Source organism: Cheilinus undulatus, linkage group 17, assembly GCF_018320785.1.
Source record: "Cheilinus undulatus linkage group 17, ASM1832078v1, whole genome shotgun sequence".
NCBI lineage: Eukaryota > Metazoa > Chordata > Actinopteri > Labriformes > Labridae > Cheilinus > Cheilinus undulatus.
Window position 1 is genome coordinate 24,283,265 of NC_054881.1, and position 22,107 is coordinate 24,305,371.

At 39.1% G+C, this 22,107-nt stretch overlaps 1 protein-coding gene across 1 annotated transcript in view; it reads left to right on the plus strand.

The window, feature by feature from the left end:
• si:dkey-112m2.1 (transmembrane protein 132C) overlaps positions 1-22,107 on the plus strand; it is an 85,404-nt gene that overhangs the window by 52,532 nt on the left and 10,765 nt on the right. The window contains exons 4-6 of the mRNA XM_041811168.1: positions 7,480-7,669; positions 17,184-17,327; positions 20,626-20,834. Coding sequence (XP_041667102.1) covers positions 7,480-7,669; positions 17,184-17,327; positions 20,626-20,834 — 543 coding nt within the window. The remainder of the gene's footprint in view (positions 1-7,479; positions 7,670-17,183; positions 17,328-20,625; positions 20,835-22,107) is intronic.

Below are 22,107 nucleotides of genomic sequence, written 5' to 3' on the forward strand. Positions count from 1 at the left end.
GGAGATAGTGGACTGCCAAAAAATCACAACAGCTGCAAAAGAAAATCATCCACATCACCACATACAGAGGACTCAGACAGCAGGAAATGGTAATTCATCTTAGCCTGAGGCCTTCTCTGCTCAGTGACAGACTCAAGAAAAATGTTTATTGTTGATGCAGAGAGGAAAATTCATACAGTAACACTCAAATGTCTGTAAGTTTAGCAATCAAAAGTGAAAGACCTTTTTACACAGCCAAAACAGAAAAGTTTCCCTTAATACCATCGGTTTATGTGGAAAAAAGTTTCATGTACGAACCATCCTTCTTCACGCTCAGTGATTTCCTAGAGTATTGTTAGCCTGACTTTCTGGGGTAAACAGGAGAGATGTTCTTCTGATTTTACATTTCTGTTTCTATATTCTCAAAGTATTACCCAAATTTGATCCTGTTGAACAGAGTGATATATCAGTTTTAGCTCTCATGCTAAATTCCAGTCTTGAACCCCTCCTGTGCTTTGCAGAGTTGGGTACAGCATGGTCCATCTGGAAATTCAACATCTGAATGTGCCACATTTAGATTACTCACACATTTCTCCTTCTCTTCAAGCCTTTAAATACACCAATGTATTTGAGCAGATGTGCAGTGTAGAGTGGAGGTGACTCTCTATTATAACAGAAGCCTTCCCAGATGTTTTTGCCAACCATTTTAGCATTTTCATTATTTTTTAATCACATAAGATTGCTTTGTGCAATCAATAAGTTGGTAAAAAACCTCTCTACTTCTTTCTACTTCTCCTGCACATGCTGCAGTAGCATCTAACCCACGTGCTTTGCTATTTTTTGATTTGTTTCAATATGCTTCAAGACATCAGTGAGGCTCACCTATAAGCTGATCTCAACAGATCTATAAGAAACATAACACCACTGTTACTGTGTTATTAAAGCAAATAAAATACACTACTGCTAAGAACCTTTAAAAGATCACAGACAATCTGGAGAAGACCAGTTTAGTGTCAACAGTCAACTCAGTTTGCTTTTCTTCAATTTTAATGATGGGATTAAAGCAAAACCTGTTTTTAAAAAAGAAGTCCCTAGAGCTTATAAAATATTCTTTCCTGAAACAAATACTTTAGAGCATTGAACCCCCTGAGCTTGGTGTTGTTGTATACCACAAGAGACACGTATTCAAAGTTAAATAACTGAAAATGAAAAATTGTTTTTTCCTCTGAAGGCCCTCTGTTTTGCTAATGTGATGACGCTATCCACGCCTTTGTAGCACCTTCAAGATGTTTTCTAGCGAGCCTGGAACTTGGGTGACTTTCCAGGGTCTTCAAAGATTAAATCCACACCAGTAACCCCGATGTCGTACATCTTTTTTTCCACTTTATAATCCATTTATCTATCATCCATGCTGCTAGCGGCTAATGGGTCCCCCATTGTCTGTCTCCCACAATGCATTGTGACTGGGGTGTGGAAACCAATTTCAGGCTGTTCCATCATCATGTTATGCTTTGCTTAAACAGAACATGTGCACAGACTTCGAAACTAGAGGAGAGAGCCTGAATGACTCATAATAGAGAGAAAGAGACATAAAAAAACACAGTCACTATTGATTACTGTGTGTTATACATGAAAATCTTTGAAATTTTTAATTACCGATGAGTTTTTCTTTTTTTTATAGTCCCATAACTTGTTTAAAATTCAAGTGATGTTACTGCATTACACGTATTCTTTCAGCTCCGTCGGTCCTGCATAAAGGGATGTTTAGAGTTTGATTGTGCACCACATGGTTGATGTTTTACAAGCTTTTAAGACAAAAAGTCCAGGTGAGACACAATGGTTAAAAAAGTAGCTGAGGGCTCAGAAGGGTTAAAAAACACAAGATTGAATGGTGGTTTTGTGGGTCCAAACATTACTCAACATAACCTGAACATCTGTGAAATCTCATCAGATGAAGGTTTACTAGCTAAAGCCCTGCCACTGAATAAAACCTGAGACTGTCAACGTTAAGGACTTCAGTTTCCTTCTCCACTTAGACACACAAATGTTTTCCAGTTAGAAGTTGAATAGCTTTTTCTTTTACTTTTGGAAACAAACTTTGTCACATGAGCGAGTTGAAACCAGGAGATAGATCTTTATGTGAAGCCAGAAAGCCAGCAGGAGTTTCTTATTCCACCTGCTGTCACAGCTTCCCTCTTCCATTTCTTCTGCACCTCACATCACGATTCAAACATGACTGAAGCATCTGTGCATAATGTGTCTGTAAGTTATCCATCTGTTTATGTTTTCCACTTTCTAAAGACTGCACAGGAAAAGCAAGTAAAGCAAACACTATTGATGAAGCCTGATAATAAATGAAGTCATTTCAAACATTTACTGATTCCAGTCTTCAAAATGTGAGATTGATGCTCATCCAAGATCCACAGATACATTTTTTCTTTTAGAATAAGTAACAAATCCCAGGGTGTCAACTTGAGTGTTTTAAGCATTGTTTGGCATCTTCTGATGTTTCGTCACCAAAACATCAGAGAAAGAAATAAGATTGTCAAATGTGTTTTTGAAAACTGAAAAAGATGAAGGTGTGCCATTTTAAGGAAAAATGGGTCAACTTTAAAAACAATATTTTGACTCCACAATGCAATCAAAAGGCAACTATTTAACACAAAATGCAAAGTTAAAAAGATTGTTTTTTTGTGTTAAGAGAAGTGAGGGTGCTGGTTTAGTTCAGTTGGTCGCATTGGCGCATTGGTCGCACGGCCCGTAATTACTTCCTTTCTTCTGCTGTCCCACCTGTTAAAGGCAAAAGCTGAAAAAATAATCTGTATTCAAAAAAGTTAAAAGAAAGGAAGCTAGTTTTTACTCAGCTGTTTCACCAGCATTCTTCTTTCTTGCCCTTTTGTTATTTAATGGTAGCTAAAATCATCTTTAAGATGCACTGCAGCCACCATCTGTAGTAGTACTGCAATACAACCAGGCACAGCTGAAAGTAGTTCGAACTGTGTTTTTTTAAGAGTGAAAAAAATGTCATGAAATGTTCTGTTTGTTATTAATTTTTTTACTCATCAGATATTCAAAACATCATATCCATGGCACACTGAAACAAAACAAGTTCTCACCTGTGGAAAATCAAAAGAACACATAAAAAGTTCAGTCGTCACCAACCATGAAATAAATCCTGTCATCTTTTTCTTCATAACAGAAAAATATTTCCACTGTCACCTGAACAGAGCTGTTTAGGGTGTTAAATCTTGAGCACACAAACCGTACAGAGACAAAGTGTCTCCTCCCTCTCCCTCTGTTGTTGGACTGTCTGTCACTTCATGTAGAAAAAGATTCATTTCTTTGATGCATCATTGTTGTCAGTGCTAACCAAATCACTGCTGTGCATGAAAAGAAGCCCCTCAGCTCTCCAAAAGCAGACAGCAGACTTTTCTTCCTCTACCTTTTCAGAGCCAGATATCCACCGAGGTGTTCAGAGTGGAAGAAGAAAACATGGCTGCATGTTTAACAGAGCTTTATATCTCTATTTTCAACTAAAATAATTTTATCCTAGTCATTTTTTTGTTATGCTGCTTCTTGGTGGTCTGAGTTGCTTTTGTTGCAGCAATGTTTGTTGCATCTTACAGAAAGCCTTCATGCGCTTTTCTCTGAATGGATTCTTTCAGACACAACATTTTGTTTCCCACACATCAACTGGACTGACATTAATAGTGAAACGTCAGAAGAAGCCTCAAAATGAGGTGGCTGATTTCCCATCTTGTTTCAACATGTGATACTGGAGCATCAGAACTTTTGGCTTTTATAGAGTTAAGTGATCCCACAGGAGGCTCCCACTCCCTCCATAAGTCAGGACAGGAGAGCTGGTTGTCTTCTTTGAGTGTATTGAATTGTATGCAAATCACACTGAGAAAAGGGCACAGAATGCAGTTATGATACTAATGAGATATACAGGAAGTAGGCTGACCTCTCTGACCATAGGGCTGCAGACATTCATCATCCTAAACACATGCTGGGTGACAGGGTGAGAGAGAAAGAGAGGTGCCCTCTATTGGAGCAACAAAAACACTGCGGATGAGTCAGAGGATGAAGATAGGTGAGGAGAAAAAACACATAACAAAGGAGAAAGAGACAGGCTCATTAAGGAAGTGAAGCAGAATTTTATTTACAGTGCTCAGCACTAAAGTTCTCCTTGTTTGCAGCTTCAGTGTAAAACAACTGAACTGTCTGCAGATCATTGATTTGTCTGTCATTGACTATCAAATGAATGCACATTATCACTACAGTCACTACCTGAGCTCAGCATGTAGTAAGAGGAAGTGATATCACACTGTTCCTCTGTAGAGAACTGTGTGGAACTGAATAAGAAACTAATTGATGGGCCTAAATGTATTCCAAGCCCATCTATGGTGTACTTCTATGTATAACAGTACTACAGCATTCCCCACAGAATGAAACTGGACTTGGGTTGTAGTAATGCTCATCCTGGCCTGCCTAATTCTGTATGTTCAATCTTTGGTGTGTTCCTGCTCTTTTTAAAATACTCTTTAAGAGTCAGTGTATAAAGACACTAAAAAAACATCACTTGTCTTTTGCAGGCTTGCCCACAGAATTGTCTGGGCCCCTGAAAAACCTAGTTTTGCTTTATTTACAATGCAATGCTTGTGTGTTGGATTGGTGCTAGTGTCCTGGCTAAAAGTTACCTTATTATGGAGGTGAAAAGTGTGTCAAGGCTATGAGTCTGTTGTTGAAATCGTTTAATCATGCAATTTTTTATCCAAATGTCACCATTTTTTCCACCCATTTTGCCACTTTTTAACCTATTTCACCATGTTTTGCCACTTTTACATGGTTTAGCCACTTTTGACCAATTTTTGTGAAACTTTGCCACTTTTTTTGACCTATTTTTCTAACACTTACAACCTGTTTTTATCCACTTTTTCAACCCATTCTCCCATTTTTGCCACTTGTCTTTTGTTTGTTTGTTTGGGTCCCAATTTGGCAGGGCCCCAGAAAGATTTCCCCTTTATCCCCCCTTATGGGCAGCCTTGGTCTCATGTAATATTAAGGTAAATAATCCACTTTAATAGCCGGTGAGCTGTGTGTGTGGAGGCTTATTATTGAAGTAGCATATCACAACTATCATCCTTGAGTGCGGGAGTACAGGAAAATGGCAGCAAGCAGCTGCAGAAGACAATCTTCAAACAGTTACAACATTTTCATTAACAGGAGAGTTTTACAGTCAGATATCATTCTCATGCATGCAGATGGAGATTATTAACATGTAATATTAGAAGTAAGAAGAGAACAAATGTCAGGCAAATACACCTGGGCGGCCCAGCTTTGTTGTTGGCAGTTAGCAGTGTCACCCCTAGATTGGCGGTGACTGCCATGTTTGACTGCCTTTGTTCACAGTGCGGGCATTTTTATTGTGTGACTAAGTGCACCAAAAAATGACCCCTGAACTGTAAGGATTTAGAACAAATAAAAATGTTGTTACACCCTTAGTCACTAAACACATTCATCTATAATGCAAATTGGAATACCGTCCAATAATAATAATGATCTCAGGATGAGATGAGTGGTGGACTACTGAAGAGCTCTACAACTCTGAACTTCCTGTTTCTTGTATTTTCTGTCACTGATGGTGTTGCACATGTTGCGAGCCACTTCTACAGCCCTTAGTGGAAATTCCTTTTTTTCATTCATGTTAGTGTATGCTGTATGCGTCTGTGTTATTGGGACTGGAAAAGGTGTTTCATCAACTTCTGACAGTGAAAAAGAACAAATGAGCAAGAGGCAGTGCCTTGATCAAACCAAAATGCCTCAGCAAATCAAGTAAGTTTGGAGGATTTTATTTTGCATTGATTGTTTTTTTTCTGCTTTGTTTGCATCTCCGTCAGCTGAGAGAAAATCATTTGCTCAGCCCCAATACTCTCCACAAGAGGAGCTCCATGTTGCAAGAGGAAAAGTAAATTGCTTTTCTTAGCCAGGATGCTGGTTCAGTGTGGATATGCGAATTAGTTTCAAATCATGCTGTGATTTGTTTCATGCCAGATGGTGAGATGAAGGCTAGGTCCTTGAATAACTGCATGTAAAACAGCAAAAGCATTCCATAAAATAATAGTTTTTCTTTTTTCTACAGCTCCCTGAAATATCAAATTCATCCTCATATTCTTCTTTTTTATCTTTTTAAATTTATATTTGATATTCTTTTTGTCACAGATATTAAAAAGGCCTGTTAATTATCCTATTTCCCTTTTGTTTTTTGTTTTTTTTTCTTGTATCATCAAGCTACCTAAGCTACCTACCAAATAATGCTCTTTGAAATCAGTGAAAAGGTGTTTGAATTTATACCTTTCACATTCTTTAACATCGATCAAGATTGAAACCCTAAATTGATCCTCAGCCTTCCGGCTTTATTCAGGCTCTTCTTCATATTACTCATTCTTGCAACACAAAAACCTTTCAGAGTTTTGCCCCTCAAGCCATTTGACATTATTAGTATGTATTGCATGGCATCTTCAGACTCATAGTGTGAGATTAGGTCCTCTGAATTTGCATTTGGTTCAATCTAGAACCATCAGAGTACTGGTGTAGGTATACCAGATGTTGAAAAATCTTTTCTGAAAAGGCGTGGTGTATGTGATGTACAACGTCACAAACTTTATATAAAAGGTAGAATGTTACCGACTCTAACCAACTTTACCATTCAGAGACCACCCCCATCCTCTCCTACACTGCCTCAGCTCCAAGAACTCTGGCTTTAGTAAGTGCTGGTGCTGGAGCCAACAGCCCACACAGGTAGTGCTCAGGACCACCAAGGTCCACCACCACACTACAGCCTGCTTCAGGGGCCTCTGGAGGGGGAAAATCCTCCACCTCAAGAGATCGCTCTAAGGCAGCAGTGCTGTGGGACTCTGTGCCACTTTCTAGCTAGGGGACGTCACTGTCATACCCACCTCATCTGGGAAACCCGTCCTTTTCCCCTTCTCTCAGTACCAAACTGCCCATTTTTGTGCATTTTTCAAATTTCTGAAGAGGTCGGAGTTAGCTCTGAGCTGGGGGTTCACTTACACTTTTAATTACAGCAGGAGCAAGCAGGGACTCATGGCCAGTTGACACACTGCAAATGTCATAGAATTAAAATACTTAGTTCAAAATATGTGTCTCACACCCACAACTTCACCTCAAAAAATATGGAGGTCTGAAAAAGGGTGATTCAGAGGAAAAGACAACGTTATGTGACACGTCATCACAGTCAGTCATTATGTGCTATGTCATCAGCAGGCAGACCCCAGACAGATCTTTCAGCCCAGACACATCTGGTTGCATCACTGGTTTGCTTTTCCATCAGCTTGAGCTGGCTCGAAAGCCCCAAATATACATCACTGTTAACGTCAGTGTGCAACTTGGTTTCCCAGAGAAACCCTAGGACTTAAAAGCACTTATAGCCCCCTCTTACTTCTCTCCTGACACATATCTCCCTCTCTCTCCTTTCAGGGTGCAGGCAGCAGGATACCAGCGGGTGCTGCAGGTGGACCTGGAGGTCAACGGGCTAATGATGAATCATGGAGGACGGGAGGTGACGTGGCAGGTGGAGTACCCCCTTACCCGGTCCTTGACCAGCGAGGTGCCAACAATCATCCGCCTGGCACCGCAGGACCTGGGTGGCATCGTTCCATTAGCCATGGTGAGGAGAGGAAGGGGATCTGGGCTTCTTTAAAGCATCTAGAAATATCAAATCAGACATCATGGTCTCTATTAATGAAGATTAAAGTAAGATTACATGATAACAGGAAAAAATCCAGCTGCATAACTGAAAGACACAACGGCACAAAGTGGCTCTGCATACAGAGAATGTAAACAATTTTATGGGCAATTGGCAATTTTCTCATCTTGCTCTAAATGCGATGCTTGCAGTTGACAGGAGCCTCTCTGTCTGACTCTTTGCTCATCTGTCTCCAAGTTTTGTGGCAAGGGCTATTTGGGATCACATGGTCTGAAATGTAGATAGATAGGTAGATAACTGATCCTGGAGTTTACCATGCTACTAATGTATTCAGCGACGCTCTCAGCAGAAGTGAGGGAATTCTGTATGTCATCATCATTTGTGCTCCATTCTGTGGAAACAAACAGACTCAAAGGGAAGTTGAGACACCACATCAGAGTCTCTTCATTTCACAAGTGTTCCTGTCAGGATACTTCTGACACAATAATGTAAGAATGTGAAATGATAGAACCTCAAACTCTGACAGAATGAACTAAACACAGAAAGAAACACCAACACTGTCTGCAGTAGTTTCAAAGATCATAGTTTTCAATGTATCTACACTGTCTCTTCTTTAACTTGTGTTAACACAAAAACTTTGACAGAGCAGGAAAAAATCATTGTTTCAGTGAGTTCTGATTTTTTTTTTCTTAGAAAACTGAGTTTTGTGTAAAAGTAGAATTCTGCTCCTTGACAAGTGTTTCTCATTATAGTTTATATTTTGGGTTATATGGTTAAAAAAACAGTAGCATATTAACAATTTTCTTAAATCTGTGTATCCATTAAAGCCAGACCCATGTATTTTTTAACACTACCTTTTTAAGTGCCCATAATTGGATGATAAGCTCTCAGAGCTCACTGACTGCAAAGCTTAATAGGTCTGGATTTGCATTAGACAGTCCTGATTTGGATAAATTGAGTGTCCTTGTATTATGATAATGGTGTTATGCATTGTTACTCAAAAACAAAAGGTAACCAACTCAGCATGCTGCAAGATATAGCTTGAATATTCCTCACTGATAATGGCCATAAAAAGAAAAATCCGATGTTAGCTAGCAATTCATAAATTTGATTAGCCAGTTTGGGTAAGAGGAATTTCATTTTGGGGTCAGGCTTTTAGAGAATCAATAACACTTTGACTGTATTTGAAGCTTTGTCATATTTTTAAAAGAATTTTTGTGCAAATGCAATTTTGCCTTTAAGCTTTAACTGTCAGACAGAAAGGCTCCTGTCAAAGCAAGAGGAGAAAATTGCACTTTTCCTGTTGCAACTACTCTTGTTTCTCTCAATAATTTTGTAGAAGTTTTATTGTAACTAAAGTGGATTTATATCAGAAAAATTGGTGAAATGTCAAATAAATCAAATAGAGTTCAGTTTCAGGATTAAGTAAAAGAATCCAAGCTATGTGCTAAACTTAGATGTCTTCTTTTAAAGTATTATAAAATCCAGACTGTAATTTGCCCCTGTATGTCCACCTTCTGTTTATTGGAGTCTCCAAAAACAGGTTTATGCTGTCCTTCCTCATGACAATTCCGCTTTTTGTTCAGGAACATCCTCATCAAGCTGTTTCTGTGCAGCTGTGTGGCTCTTTCAGTATGATCTGTTTTCACCGTATGGAGTTTTTACATGTTCTAGTTAAAGGATGGTAGTTGACTACTGTGAGATTGTAGTCTTTAAATATACAGTGCCTATAAAAAGTATCCATTCACTCCCTAGAATGTTTTTACCCTTTAACTGAATTTCTAAATCAATCATGGTCAATATAATTTGGCTTTTTGTCAAAAACATTAAAAAAATAAAATTAAAAGTAACTCGGTCTTGTCAAAGTTAAAACAGATTTGTACAAAGAAGTCTATAAAAGTATGTAAAATAAGTGATAGCATAAATATTCACACCCTTCAGGTTAAGTCTTTGTGGATAGGTCTCAGTCAGGCTTGCACACCTGGACACTTCACTTTTACTCCATTCTTCAAAGTCCGTCAGGTTGCACAGGGGTCAACGTAAAAAGCCCTTTTCAAATCTAGCCACAAATTCTCTCTTGGATTGAGTTCTGGGCTTCACCTTGTTGTCTTTAAATAATTTCTGTGTAGCTGTTCGCTGTATGATTCAGGTCTTTGTCTTGCTGGAAAATAAATCTCCCAAGCTGTAGTTTTTTTGCGGACTGAATAAGATTGTCCTGTAGGACTTTCCTGTTTTTTGCCACATTTATTTTACCCTCTATCTTTACAAGCCTTCTAGGGCTGGTTGCAGAGATTCATCCTCATGGCATGATGCTGCCACCGTTGTGCTCCACGGCGGGGATGGTGTGTTTCTGACAATGTGCAGCGTTTCCACCAAACATTCTGTAGCTTCTTGTCTGATGGCCAAAATGCACAATTTTGGTTTCATTACGTGAAAGAACTTTCTTCCACTTGACCATGGAGTCTCCCACATGCCTTTTAAGGAACTCTATATGAGTACTTCAACAGTGGCAGAAGTCATTGGTGTCTTGGTGGCCTCTCTCACTCTAATCTCCTTCTTGCATGCTCACTCAGTTTGCAAGGATGGCCTGGTCTAGGCAGATTTACTCGCGTCATATTCCTTCTGTTTCTTGATGATGGATTTAACAGAACTCCAGGCAACGTTCAATGCCTTGAATTTTTTTTTTTTTTTTGTAGCAATCCCCTGACTTATACTTACAATAACCTTTTCTCTGTTTTGCTTGGAGTGTTATCTTGTCTTCATGGTGTAATAGTAGCCAAGAATACTGATTAACCAGTGACTGAGCCTACAGGCTTTTATACTACAGTCACTTTAGACACATTCGTGGCACTCAGGTGATCCCTGTTTCATTAATTGTGAGACTACTAGCACCAAATGACTGGTCCTCTGTTAAAGGTCAGCTACTACACAGGGGGTGACTATTTATGCAATCATTTATTTTACTGTTCATATTTTTGTTTAATTGGCATTACTTTGTAGAAATCTGTTTTCACTTTGACATTAAAGAGGGTTTTTTTGGGTGGGAGGTCCAAAAAAGCCAATTTATATTGACCATGATTGGTTTATAAAACCAATTAAAGGGTATAGCACCCAAGGGGATGAATGTTTTTTATAGGCACTGTACCATTTTGATCTAACGAGGGAGAAAAGCGGTTAAAAAGTGGTGCCAAACCCTGCTGGCCTGTGTAGTTAGATCCTAGCAGGTTGAGAGCAGTGAAGCAGCTATTTGCAATGGAAAAAGAATGAATGACTTCTGCAGTGTCGGACAGTAGCTGCACAAACTATGCTGCAATACATGTCAAGTGTCACAGCACTTTGTACTGGTATGTTTAGTCGCCCCAGTATAGTATAAGCCATGGCCACCTTTTTTTCCAGGTTTTCTCTGAAATGTTTGAAATCAGTAAATTAAATAAGCTAAAATAAAATCCAAGCAAGGAGCTAAGAGAGAGATCTCTGTGCTTACTGAGACCCTGCTGCTCTGTTTTCCTCCAACTGAGTGGGTGGCCTTGTACATTAGTGTATATTAAATGTCTGTGTATTGCTTGAACTAGCCTAATAGGATAATGCTAATTTGGACTTTAATGTAAAAATCAGAGGGAGAAAAAGAGCTAACCAGCAAGGTAGAAAAATGAAAGACAGTGAAAGTGTTTCATTAGTGAGTTTTAAAGTCACAACATGCTGAGAACATGTCATCTGAGAGTGTTCTGCTTTCATTTCATCCTCCCTTGAATTTCTCATCGCTCTCTTGCCGTGCAGTTCCTCTCTGTTTGCTCATTAGGAGCGACAGCCAATGTGGCCCCTGTAGCTCTTTACAGTACATCCCAAATGCTATCATTAGGATTTTATTCATAGCCTCTGAGACTCTGTTCCTTTCAAACTCAATAACATTAGTTCTTCTCACAGTCCCAGATTATAATGATCAGGGCCATTAGCAGGAGGCTCAGTGTTAGCTTGTTTGGTTGTTCTTTTTCTTTTGTGGGTGCCTTTGTTTGGATTATTTATTATTTGTTCAAATGGAGCTTTTCACATCCTGACTCCTGATCAGTGTGGGATTGTTATGGACTGAGGAAGCAAGGACGGCAGGACTATAGAGGTATTTGTCCTCTGCAGGCATGAGAAAAACACTGATAAATTCAAAGAGAGCACTCCTCGTGTTCTTAATTTACATACAGAGCTATCGGAGCATTATGACTGGCTGGCTTTATCCAAGCAGGCTGCCATCAGTCACACTGTCACACTGTCAGGAGCTGTATTCGGAAAATGAGCTGGCAGAGCACTAATAGGCTGTGCAGTGAGGCATTTCTCCAGCATGTTAAGTGTCCTTAAGGCAACATTAGACATCTGCATTGTGTGGCTATACTGGCCCTTATGGCTAAATGAATTTCTCTTGTCTATACACTGGCTCATACACTGTTATATCTCTGCAATTGATTGTATCATATTTATCGCCCCTTCTGCTCCTTTCCTGCTTCAGCTTTATGCAAAGGCGTGTTTCTCTTGTCTTGGATATATTTTTGCAAAAAAGCAATTATAGTCAGACTAATACAAAGTTTTGGTTAATATCCACTGGACCAAAAAAAATCCTGTTGCTTTTAGGATTATTTAATATAGAAGCGCATAATATGAATCTGTGATATAGACAAAAGCCTGCAACTAAAAAAGCATGGTGACCTTTGCATTTCCTCTGAGACAAAGGAACAACCATGAGAGACTGATCAGGAGACTGGAGTGATTGTGCTGGTGTGTATGGAATTAAAGGTCAGATAAATTAACAGGAGCCAAACCAAGGGATGATTTAAACAATAAAGTAGTAATATTTTTAATCAATTTCTAAAATGAAGGGTGCCAGTGGAGGGAGGAGAGTATGGGGGAGCATCTGCTCATGCTCTCTAGTGCCTGTTAAAAATCTGGCAGCAGCACATATTGCAGTTGGAGAGAGATGAGTGACTGACCCCAGCATGCAGTGAGTTGCAGTAGTCTGGGTGCAATGTTGCAAAGCATGAATGATTTTTGCAGCCTCATACAAGTTTTTGTTTGTCAAACTTGCATAAGCTGTCAGAATCAGTTTTGCATGAGTTTTTACACAGAAAGACAGTGCAGAGTCCACAAAAGTACATTGCATGATAAATTTAAGCATTTTAGATCCAATCATGCCTAATAAACAAATGCCGAGCAGGACCTGCAACTAAAGTTCAGAGTTTGTGTCAAGATAGAAAAAGGAAAATATCTGAGGTACACTGAATGAGGGTTCAATTTTGGGGCAGCAGCCTCAGTCTGGAAGACTGCTTCACAGGTTCATGTTTTAAAGAAAGTGACTGAAATCAAATCTGTATCTAAATCCTTTTTAAGACTTCAAAGTAGGGTGGGAAGTTTTTGTCGACTTAGCACATTTGATAATGATGATGCTGCATTTATACTAGTGCCACATGTAAGAAAACAGAGGAGCAAGTCTTTTGCAAGAGATAATGCTTAGTCAGATTTCATTACCAAGAATCCCCACCTAAAATTACACAAAGTAGGGCTGCACAGTATATCCCAGTTTGTAGCATCTTTGAAGAATGAGCATTAAATGCATCATTAAGGTCTGAGATTGTCACTGAAACCGTAAAACCTATGTAGCATTAGCATAAACCCACTGCTCTATCTATCTAAGATGTGAAAGATTGCCTTAACAAGACCGATGGGGAGGTTGGGTTCGTTTTAGATTAAATGTTGCTGCCCAAACTTTTACATGTTGCAGCTTAAAGCACTCATCTACAAACCACATGAAATAAACTTTAACCCATTCTGTGTTCTTATTCACTATATTAAAATAAACTGACCCCAGACAACGTTTTTATAGCAGAAAAATATAAAAGTTTACTGGATGATTTTGCAAAGTACAAAATATAACACTCTTTAGATTTCTAAACAGAAGAAAATACTGTCTTAGAGTTTGTGCAACCCGAATCTCTTTTTAAAGTTTCTCTGAAGTTTTAAACACTTTTTTAAAGCCACTTCTAAATCAGAATGAACACTATTAAAGGCAAAAAAAAATTCCTAATTGGCCTTCACAATATAGCTTACACTTTAAATCTCACAGTTTGTATCCTACAAGTCCTTACTCTTATTAACTCTACATGGGCCCACACACAGTCATCCACACGCACACACTTAAAGAAATTAAACGTTGCAGGCCTGTGATGCTGGGATGCATTGTGGCCGTTTTGACTCCTCCATTTTACGTAACAGAAGCATAATAGTCACATACTCTCAGCTCCAGGATTCTCCTCCTTGCGCAGTCTGTGGAAACAACTCACAGATAGCCTCGCGGCAGAAGAGTGGCAGGTAACACGCAGCAGAGCCAGGGCAGTCTCCTTCTCTCAGGCAGAAGCGCACCGCTGCAGCTGAAGTGGTCCTCTCATCTCATCCCAGCTCGCAGGAAACTCACCGCTCAACACACGGAAGCAGCGTGCAACTCTATCAGAAGGTCCTCTCCGTCCTTCCTGGTCGGCGGCTCTGGCGTCGGACCTCAAGCTCACTTTAGCTTCTGGTCTCTGAAGCACTCACAAACTACTGCCTCACTAACTTAACATTAAATGAGGGACATGCTGTAGCATCCTTTTCCAAAAGTTCTTCAAGTCACTTAAGCTCCAAATAAACACACAAAACATGCTAGCATGGCTAACAACGAACATGTGCCTGCTTCGCTGCTGTCCAGCATGATTTTTTTCTTTTGTCTCTCCCTCCCTCTCACTTGTCACAGTTAGACTTGAACTGACCATCTGACCAATCATAAAACAAAACAAAAATTATGTGTCCACTCTCGTGACACTTTTCGTTACTTTACAACTTTTCACAAAAATGCTTAAAATCCATTTGTTTTATTATCATTTCTATTTTAACATTCTACTAATGACTTATATTCTCTTTTTATTTCTTTAATCTCTTTTTTCCCCATGTTATTTCTGTTATTTAGTCATTACATTGACTTAAACATTACATTCACGTAAACATTAAATCTTTTAACCCATTATTTATCATCGGGCTACACCATTTTCTGCAAACAAGCAATAGTTTCTCACTTTACACTTCTACTTTTTAAAAATTCTTGAACCATTTTCACTAGGTGAAAGAAAAGGTTGCTTTCAGCTGCTTCCACAGCAGTTGTAGCTATAACTACAACTATTACAGACTCTTGTCATTTCAAAACTTTATGGCATTACAGGCCTTAAACTTTTCAAATTTTGGATCCAGTGGTTGACTGCCAAACTCCTGTCATTTGGCACTAACCTCGGCATTAAAGTGAATTCTGATTTGAAACTGGACATACAGACTAGGCTCAGGCTCCTATCCAAGCATGGATAACTCTCTCTTACCAGTCCAGGTGTTCCTCAGCTAGATAGATGTTTTCCTTCCAGACCATCTTTGGCTTTTCCTGCTATTAGTTGAATGACTATGCTACCCTGTCCTGTAGAAATGTATTTAACCTATTGTAATGTCATAACAGTGTCTCTAGATGCTACAGTAATTCACCATGTAGTGAACAAATTAAATATGTGTCCAAAAGAACATGAACAGAAGGGACTTACGAGAGCAGCTTTAAAAGTATGAACTCAGGGCAAATAAACCAGAAATGTAAGCAGCATCATCACTGAATCTACACTCTTTCTGTTTCTGCAATTTGTCTTGTGTAAGAGTCGGTTTGCTGACTCTGTTTCACTTTTAACCTGCTCACATGCTTTAATTCTGTGTCATTTTACAAGAAAAGAGGAGGCAGACATGAGCATTCTTTTTATTTTAGGAGTTTTACAGACATTGACATCATCCTGTTGAATAATTACTGTAACTTCACCATCCAGGATTTAAAAATAACTTGTTTCTTTTTCCCCACTCTTCAAAGACTATCTCAGTGTATTAACAGTCTTGATAAAATAACCTCCAAGCAGATGTCTGAGACAGCTTTCAGAAAACAGAAAATATGATGTGTAAGAGGGAAAGCGAGAAAGCAAAACAGACCTTTAGTTACCAGTCTTTGAATTCTTAATGTCCTGAGGTTTATAATGCATTTCTTTCTCAAAAGGAGCATGAGGGTGAAGAAACCGAGTGATGAACAAAGAGCTGTCTGGAGACAAGTTTTCCTTTGTCTTTCAAAGGTTGTCTTTTATTGAACCCAGCTGTGATGGGGATCCACTGGTAAAACATTTCCTCGGTTCAATACTGAGAGCTCAAGGATTACCAGACGTAGTCTTAATTGATCTCATTCTATTCTTCCTTCTCCTCTGGTCTTCTGTTCTTAAGTTTAGCCTCTGATATCTCTTTGATGCATAGCTTGTCATTTAATATTGTTAAAGCTTTGCTATTTTTACTTGAGGAAGCCTATTTTAAGCAGTCATTAAAGGGGAGTTCCACTGTTTTCACATTAGAGTCTGTTTTCCAGGCTTTTGAGACTTTTAAGTTCTTATATCCATTGCATGGGATATATTTCACATTCATCTGGATACCTCCAATTCAAAGAGTTTGGGAAGGGCAGGACTTTTCCAAAAAGTCTTGGATGGTGATTGGAGGAACCATCCACCTGTCACATTCATTACAGGCCAGAGCAACAAGACAAAATGAGGTAGTCGGCATGTGCAGCTCCTGTAAATAGTGCTAGCTTAACAGGCAGGTGCTGTTGTAGTTTACCAACGGTGTAGGTTGTCGGTTGGTCATATTAATGCCAAGGCAGGTCAGGAGGGGAAAACACTCTTCTCTGCTAAGAAAAGCTTTTAGTGTTTTTTCGCCCCTCTTTCAAAAAAACTTCTGTCCTGATAACTGCTGCTAAAGCTAAAAATGTAGCTAATCACTTTACTGCCGGCTGTCATTCCAGCTTGAAATAAAACTAAACCATCCCTGTAATTATCACAGAGTCATGCCGAAGCAGGTTTGGAAATGAGCATAAGGAGCTTTCAGTGCACTTCTTTGCTCTTCGTTTATTAAAGACATATGGCCCCATTCTGATAAAACTGCTGCTGTATTACAGCTACATTCGATCTAATCCTTACACCAGAGGCAGAAATTGCTACCGGTTTCCAGTACAACTAAAACCTGCCCACAGATACCGCCTCGTTCTCCTCAGATGGCACTGATTGGTCCATTCTCAGACCAAGCACAATCCTTTCAGACTGGAGCTTTGCAAGCTAGATTTGCCTGATGACAGACGTGGAATCTGGCTAATCCATCTGCTTTGAAAGAGTGATCTCCTCCATTCTTTATTCTGCATGAGGCTAGTGGCTCTATATGCTTCAGATAACCCCAGGAGATGAAGTCAAATCACCCAAAATTAAGAGATAAATCTTTTAGATTTACAGTTTAGTCAAACAAAGCCAAGACTCTTAGGAGCCCAGTGTTTAACCGTGAATGCTGACTTATTTTCAGGTTGGTTCCTCATACTGATTGGGGATGACTAATTGTTTTTTTTTTTTTTCTTTTGCAGGACACGGAGATCCTTAACACAGCAGTCCTGACTGGGCGTACTGTCGCTGTCCCAGTAAAAGTGGTCACTGTGGGCACTGATGGCGCAGTCTCTGATGTAACAGAGTCAGTGGAGTGCAAGTCAACAGATGAACAGGTTATCAAGGTTAGTGGGAGGTGTTTTAAATGGAAGTTTTTTACCTTGAGATTTTTTCCTGATTAGCCTTTATCGTAGGCAGTTTCATGGTCAGCTTTGTAGTTGTGAGTGGGTGGTTGGACAGAGGGAACAAAAGCTGTTTTGTGTGTGAAAATTTATATTTAAAACAGGCGCTACATTTAATCCAGAAACACGGTACGTGGCTTATTTCTTCTGTTGAATGGATTGCCAGGAGTTGAGAAGTTTGCTTCAGGTGACAGATTGAAAATCAGTAACCTGCAAACTTAGCCAAACTTAGCCAAATTTAGCCAAATTTAGGTAAAATGCTTTCTTCAGTCTTTGTGCTGCAGAGGAGAAACATTTTTCCCATCAACCGCCCATCCTGTGCTGATTGATTTAACATACTGTGCACCCAGGTGTGCAGACTTTCTATGAAAGATCTGGGTTCTAAAAAGAAAACTGTCTTTTTTAAGGTATTTTAAAAGTAAACAGGAAGTTAAACATTTTCAAATGGGTATAGTCTCAATCTTACCTCAACATTTTAAAGGCACTGTGAAAATTATGTCCTGTCATGGGTCATTATGACTTCACTATTTTTCCCAAATATGAAACTGTAAGAACATTTTATTCCAAAATTGCTGACACTTAACGAGAGATAGTCGGTTTTAGATGTGAATGAGTTTCTTTTCAAGACTGCCAAAAAGCAGGTGGTTCAACAATGTGCCTCAATTTGATGTATCAAACTGCTTATATAAACAAAAGTAAGAATTTTAATCATATTCTGCAGTTACCTTCCTTTTTGAATCATCTACACCTGTTCTCATATAATGGAGACTAAATGTGAAGGAGTCACAGTAATTTAGTACTCTAGTGCTGAGAGAGTGAGGGGTGTGAGAGAAAGAGAAAATGAAAAGAAAGAGGAGAGAACAGACAGAGAACCAGCTGTCAGTTTAGTTTCTCAGAGATCGGGGCTGATCTCACATCATTTGGGAGTAAAACTGCCAAGTTGTATGCAAAGATGTGGAGACAGATGACAGTCTACTCCAGGTTTGTTCCAAAGGAGCAGCTGACAGCACCGAGGAGGTTTGCTGAAATGGCTCCTAGTCTCAGTGAAGCTTGTTATTGTGTTTGAGACTGAAATGAATTTAAGTAACTACAAACAAAACTTTATGACGGACTGTTGACAATGTTTGGTCCTCAAAGGGAATGCTATGTTTGATGAGAAGGTTGCAAAGTTTGAATATAAGGATGCACACATTTTATGTTTCTGGTATTTATTTATTTTTTTCATATGGAGATACCACTGATAGTGATGCCCAAATTGATCAGCAACTGATCATTGACTGATTTTTATCCAAAAACTGACGAAATAATGAAGATAATGCTTGGAGTTACCACTCAAATGGCGTGGTTAATATTCTGATGGCTGCTTGTGAGAAAAAAAATTGTATTTACCATCACTGTTAAAGCTTATTAAACTGTAAACCAGTAAGTGTTTAGCAGGTCAACATTTTGAATGTCCTTCTGTTTGAAAACAACTGCATGAGCGTGTTTGCTGTGACTCCTATTGGTGCTGATCAGATCCTCTCATAAGGCAGCTGTGTTAAATTTTGTTTTGAGTCCCTTTAGCTCAACGGTTCTCAACTGGCCTTCAAAAGGACCCGGCTTGATCTCGATGATGTACCAAATTTCTGGAAAATGTAACCAGTCTGATTTATTCACTAAGAAATGAGGCAGTGTGGACTTTTGACTGAACAAAATGTCAGCAGTACAGAATCCCTGAAAGTCCACAGTTTATTTTTTATAAAATGATGGTTTCATTTCTAAAAGCTAAAAAATAAAGAAAAGTGTATTATTTCATCCTATTATGTCAAGCAAAGGAGCATATTTTATGGTTGTCTGCCTAAAATGTCAAAAGAAGTAGAGTAGCACCTTTTACACTTCTTCCTCTTTTTTTTTTCCTCATTGTTTAATTGCTGTGGTAACCAGCGTTGTGATACAGCTACATAAACCGCTATACTACTGCATGTACAAGACATCCAAGAAAACATATGGCCTTCAAATTAAAAGCCCAGAATAGTCTTTTTAGCACAGTTTTTTTTATTTTTTTCCAGGCGCATATTCCTAACTACTGAAACAGCTCTGACCCACTATTGGGCCCAAGCCACCAGTTAAGAACTCTGCTTTAGTCCATATAGACCAGATGTAACATTGGCATGTATATACCATTAAGACTGGATGAAACTTGGGTGTGTTTTGGGCAAACTTGTCGTTTTTACTCCACTTGACCCTGACCTTCAACATGATTCACTGAATTGCACATTTGGAAGGTGGATGAGGTTAAAAACAAAACCAAAAAAAAAGTTTTCAGTTCCATTTCCTTTAGCCTCCACATGGAAAAGTTAATGGATGAAGAAAGAAGAAGTTGAGCAAGGAAAGTGACAAAGATAAAAACTAAAGCAGTATTTTAGAGTACACGGTTTCCAATTAATTAGACATAAACATCACACTACCACTCTAGAGTTTTGGTAGCATAACAGAATTTTAATGTTAAATAGAAATAATAGATGGAATCATGACTTTAACTTCTTAATGACATTTGGTGCAAATACAGTCATTTTCAATTAGACCCAAGCTTTAAGAGTCCTAGTGGTATTTCTTTAATGCCTCTGTCCAGTAGAGGTGGAGAAATGAAGACTTCTATGTGGTTTTCCTGGGAGGTTTGGGATGTTGTTTGAAACAAAACTTAGGTTTTAGAGGACTGTTTTTAAGATTGTTGAACAAATTAAGTAGAGCATATTGGCTGATTGAGGATTCCTTTTATGCTCTTTACTCATCCTCTTGTTGGAGGTCTCAATATATTACTGGACTAACTGTTAAACCAGCTTTTATGTCACAACATTCATAATGCTGGAAACATTAAAAATACACCAAGCTGTATTGGTTTGCACTATCTTCAGGGTATTAATGTTTCCAGCTCTGTGAATTAAAGGCCTTTTATTTTTTTGAAACCATATTGATTGTCTAGACCAGGATCACTTATGCCGATGTTGCTTGATCTTAAGTTTTCCAAACTTTTTGGAATAATTCTTTGGTTTCAGCATTCTACTTTTATTTAGACCCTCAATTATATAGGAGAAGACTGCTGACCTGAAAGTGATAAGAGTTAAGTATTATTTTTGAAAGTATCTGCAATTTATCCCTAAAAAAAATCCTGCAAGTTTACACTCTGGTATAGACTCAGGTTCTCTCTTCTGTTTAACTTTGGTCCATCTTTCTCCTCTCTCATTTTGCTTTCTTTCTCCAGGTGTCAGAGCGATGTGACTATGTGTATGTCAATGGGAAGGAGACAAAAGGAAAGAGCCAAGTGATGCTCAACTTTACCTACAGTTTTCTGAGCGCCCAGCTGGAGATGAGCGTGTGGATGCCCCGGCTGCCCTTGCTCATTGACATTGCTGACCCTGAACTCAGTCAGATAAAGGGCTGGAGGGTCCCTGTCAATGTGGGCAACAGAAGGTAAGAGGTTGTGTGTTGAATTATCTCTGACGTGTTGTGCAATTTATCTGTATTTTTCTGCCTATTTTGAATTGATCAACACTTCAATAGAGACTTCAAGGCAGCTTTAATCTAAGCACAGTAAACTAAGTTCATTATTGCTCCAGGTAGATTACCGACTTTAATCTGTGAGTACTCATATATTGCAGCACCAGTAATCCATGAAATCGATTTTAGTCATTAATCTGAGGGATTTAAAATGATATCTGACAGTGTTCATATCACATTCCTCACTTTTAAAACAAATTAAATGCAGGTGCAGCTTCAGTGGAAGTTTAATGAGAGTCATCATTTAATTGATTGTTCTCTAAAAATCTAAAATTGTTGAGAGGGAGATGGGCAATAACTCTGATCAGACCACAGTGACAACAAATGACCTGCAGGTGAGACATGACAAAGTGCAAATGATTTTATGAGATTTGTGAGAGTTTGCATTGGTTTGAATACAAAAAAATGGGTCCCAGGGTTGCCTCTTGTCACGAATTTCATTTATGATTTTCATGGAGAGCATCTAAAGGCACAACTTTGGTCTTTTTAGTCTCAAAACTGCATGTTTTCCTTTGGCATCATCAAGCTTGGACTTCCTGCAGGCCCTGAGGTAGTTTTCAGCTCGTTTCAGCTTGTTTTCTGCTCTTTGCCTGAAATGAGGGTCAGCACCTCAAAGTCCAAGGCTGGGTGTGGGGGGAATGGGGAATTGCTCCCTGCAGGGGGGGATTTGTCTGTTTGTCAAGTGAAGAGATATGTTGAGGTCTTGTTTGCCGATGATGATAAATGGATTTAGAAATAAACAGGAGGGTCAGCGCAGTGTCATCAGTGATGCAGGCATTGTGCCAGACTGTTGTGTTTGAGAGAGAGCTGAGCCAAAGCATAATGCTTTGAAGTACCAAAGATCTGTGTTCCCACCCTCACCTACAGTCATGAGCTTCAGGTAGAGACTGAAACAATGAATCTTGGACACAAGCAGCTGAAATGAGTATCTTTGAGGGTGGCTTTGCTCAGCCTCCGGGAGAGCGGCTACTCCTTTGTGTTGACATGAGGTGGTTAAGGTGTTTCAGACAACTTATTAAGACGTCTCGCTGGCAGCTTCTTTTGATGGTTTTATGGAACACTCAACTGGGAGGAAACTCCAGTTTAAATATCCCATCTGGCCTGGGATGCCCCAAGGAGCAGCAAGAAAACACCGCTTGGAGTGGGTCGCCTGGGTCAGGTTCTAAGCCTTGGATTGGCAGAGGAG